Source organism: Pelophylax lessonae (genome assembly GCF_965119305.1).
Source record: "Pelophylax lessonae genome assembly, chromosome: 11".
In the NCBI taxonomy this organism is placed as follows: domain Eukaryota; kingdom Metazoa; phylum Chordata; class Amphibia; order Anura; family Ranidae; genus Pelophylax; species Pelophylax lessonae.
This window is the reverse complement of record NC_138778.1, coordinates 162,287,629-162,291,558: the sequence shown is the minus strand read 5'-3', so window position 1 is coordinate 162,291,558 and position 3,930 is coordinate 162,287,629. Positions and strand designations below refer to the sequence as shown.

Below are 3,930 nucleotides of genomic sequence, written 5' to 3'. Positions count from 1 at the left end.
TCTTTGTTAAATTTTCCCAGACCAAACTAATCCATCTGTTAAAGCAGTATACAGGGGTGAATTTTTCCTGTGTTTACCTTTGCAAAGCCTGGGTAAGGTTTCCATGGCAACCACGGAACACTATGACGTCCAATAGCAGCTCCAGCTGAGAGGTTATAAAACCAACTGCCTCTCACTGCTTCTGCCAGACGACTCTGACCTCCGTGCAGTGCAGACCGTTTTTGATGCATTCTAGAATGACATTCAGAAAGCTTGTTAGTATTTTGCTGTTTTTCATCTGTTGGCAGATCACAGAAGTGAATGCTTACGTTCTTCCAGAAAAGGATGCCCACGTTCTTCCAGAAAAGGAAGAAACAGATGAAAAGCTTTTATGCCCGTCTAGTGTGATTTATGAAAGTGTGGCCTATGCCGCTGACATGACCATAGAACTACTTTGTAAATGCAGGCTAGAGACACCCGTTTACTGGTTCTATAAAAAATCCATGAACAGTGCAGAAACTCGGATGCTGACCCCAGATGGAACACAGAAGTCTCTTCATGTGGAGTCAAAGATCACCACTAAAGTGTACAACGTCATCATACACAAGGCCCGCGTAGAAGACTCAGGACTTTACATTTGTGGAAATGGCGATGGTACATTCTACTGGGGTTACAACGTTGATGTGCAGGATACCTCAAATGCTTATGTGGCATTTGAGGAGCACCACCAAGATCCCCAACCAGACCTGAAAACTGAGCACCTGACAACCTTCACCGCCTTCTGGAAATGGGAAAAGTGTGACCGCTGTGATGCGCTCGCAGAACAAAGAAAGATAGGCTTTTGCTATGTCAGTAGTGCCTATCTTGACCCAAGGTACATGCTCTCAGAGAGCGGCGTTGTTCCCTGCGGCTCACATGGGGTTCCTGACAACCTGCGAAAGGAACTTTCCGATCGGGGACCAGAAATATTTATCAGGAAATGTCAGATCCCCTGCCACATAAGGAATCCAGGGGTGTTAGGCACCATCAAACACTGGATACACAAAATAGGCAAGATTAAGGATTATATCCCATTCCTCTCCAGGGCTCCGACTGAAAAACTTACATACACCTTGGGGAGCAGCCTTACTCTTTCCTGCCCAGGTGCCCAACCAGAAGATGCCGTTGCCTGGGATAAGGGCAAAATAAGACTCTACAAATTAGACTATTTGATTGGCCAAGAGAAGGCGACACGTATCTACATAGATCACGGCAATAATCTGAACTTCCGCTATGTCCGGTACAGCGACCAAGCAACATATTACTGTTGGCTCCAAGGGAAGCTTAAAGCTGGCGTCAAGCTGGTCATTCAAGCGGACCCAGCAGAAAAGCGAACGGCCTCTCATCCCGACTCCATCTTCGCGATGAAGTTTATTGGTATCAGTTTTGCCGTCTTTTTTCTTATTTTTGTGATGGTCCATTGCATAAAATGCAGTGCCTATAATTTTAAGTGTTCGCCATGCATAGCAGATATGGTGTAATGACTCGTTCACGGGTCACAAGAAGATGATAAAAACAGGCGGATGAAGTTTTTATTTTTTGTGCTATAAACAAAAAAAGACCGACAATTTTGAAAAAGAGAGATAGGGATGGACAGAGAGAGAGAGAGAAAGGGGGAGGGGGGAAACAAGGGGGGAGACAAGGGGGGAGGGGGAGAGAAAAGGGGGGAGAAGGGGGAGGGGGGAGAGATGGGGGAGGGGGGAGAGAAGGGGGGTGGGGAGGGGAGAGAAGGGGGGGAGGGGGGAGAGAAGGGGGAGGGAGAAGGGGGGTGGGGAGGGGAGAGAAGGGGGGAGGGGAGGGGGAGAGAGAAGGGGGGAAGGGATGGAGAGAGAGGGGGGGTGGAGAGAGAGAGAGAGAGGGGGGAGGGATGGAGAGAGAGAGAGAGAGAAAGAAAAGGGGGTAGAGAGAAGGGGGGGGAGAGAAGGAGGGGAGAGAGAAGGAGGGGAGAGAGAGGGAAGCAGGAAGAGAGAGAGAGAGAGAAAGCAGTGATCAAATGCCTGCTCCATCATAAAAGACATGAAGGGAGACTTACCCCAGATTGGGGGGGGGGGGGGAGGTGGTGAACCGCAAACTGTTGCTGAAATTAGAGGAGAATATGCAGGACATAGGGAAATGGATCCAGGATAAACTCCCCATAAGTCTGACAAACCCAGTCCACCCCTTTAGGCCAGGAGATACAGTGTGGGTGAAAGAGTGGAACACAACCACCTTAGGGCAAAAATGGAGGGGTCCTTATACTGTTCTACTTTCAACCCCTACAGCCATTAGGGTGGTAAAGGTGACCCCCCTGGATACACCACTCCAGGGTAAAGCAAATTGCTGACCACACAGACTCCTGGCTGAGTACTTTAGATCCTCAGGACCTGTTAAAACTAAAACTGACCAGAGAAATTAGAGGGAAGAACTCCAGCCCTGCTCCCAACACATACCTGGAAGCTGTTGGGTCAATGCACGGCAGAAGAATAGGACATCTGATATCTGCAGCTCTGCTCCCAACACATACCTGGAAACTGTTGGGTCAACGCACCATAGAAGAATAGGACATTTGATATCTCCTAACTCTGCTCCAGTCACACCCGGAAGCTGACTGGTCAACGCACAGTTGAAACTGGGACTATTCACGGTTATGATGTTTGTTAGAAATGCTTTAATAAGTTTACTAGTAACCATGATGATAACCATGGTGATTATGCTGGAAATACCCGTAATGAGGGAGGGCACATCATGTGACCCATGTATCAAAAGGTAGGCCCCATAACTACCAAAATGTTGCTGTGGCATTCATATTACAAATGTGAAGGCGTGGTAACTGGTATCTGCGTGCATAATGAAACCACCTATTCAATGTGCACTGCAGAGGACCAGGTAACCTGTTATGACCCCACCTATGCAACCACCAAAACGTGGTTAGCCGCTTAGAGCTTTGGCTCCATAGGCCAGCTGATAAACTGTAAGCTTGGATTTTGCCATTAACCTCAACGGCTTCCCCAGGAGAGGCTGCGGGGGATTAGAATGGGAAAGAGGGCACCTGGCCTCCAGATAGGAAAGATAATGGATGGTCCCCTGAACATATTGCCTTCTAAAATGGTGGATAATTAACAAAACAAATTGGTAGAGTCTGACAATCCCTGTGGTACTACAGAGCCCAGGACAGTCAAGCTGCTTATTTTAGACCCCCCCCCCTTCTCTCCCTTTCTTCCTCTCTGTTCTTCTGTAACTAATGTGCACTAATGTGCAAGAATATGGGTGTTCTAGTAGATCCTAAGCCTAATAATAGCATGCAATTTCCAATGCAAGCAAAGTCCTTTCTTGTATTAACAGAGGCATTGACTCCAGAGAGAGAGATATCATTTTGCCCCTGTACAAATCATTAGTAAGACCTCATCTGGAATATGCAGTTCAGTTTTGGGCACCAGTTCTCAAAAAGGATATCGGGGAACTGGAGAGTGCAGAGAAGGGCAACCAAACTGATAGTAGGCATGGAGGAGCTCAGATATGAGGAAAGATTAGAGGAACTGAATTTATTCTCTCTTGAGAAGAGGAGATTAAGGGGGGATATGATCAACATGTATAAATACATAAGGGGTCTATATAGTGAACTTGGTGTTGAGTTATTCACTTTAACCACTTACCGCATTCTAACGTAACGGTACGTTGGTACACTTTGCGGGGTTATACCGGGATGATGTCTCTAGCTAGAGGCATCATCCCGGTACCGTGGTTTGAAGCCGACGGTCGGCTTTCCGTCGGTAACGACTGATGCGGCTCGGGAGCCGCTCGATCGTTACCCGGGGGGGCGGGAGGGGACATCCCCCCCTCCCGCCGCCTTCTGTGGCTTTGCTTGGGGCTCCCGTCCCACCAGGAGCCCCGAGCACCCAGCCGGCACGTCCGCCGGCTGGATGGAGTCCCGAT

General features: G+C 48.4%; 1 protein-coding gene across 1 annotated transcript; it reads left to right on the top strand.

Moving 5' to 3' along the window:
• Nucleotides 1–224: 224 nt before the first annotated feature.
• On the top strand, nt 225–1,499 carry LOC309566306 (Ig-like V-type domain-containing protein FAM187A; the record flags this gene model as incomplete). The annotated part of the gene is made up of 1 exon (XM_082271413.1): nt 225–1,499. The coding sequence occupies one exon, from the start codon at nt 225–227 to the stop codon at nt 1,497–1,499; it is 1,275 nt and encodes a 424-aa protein (XP_082127539.1).
• Nucleotides 1,500–3,930: the final 2,431 nt, after the last annotated feature.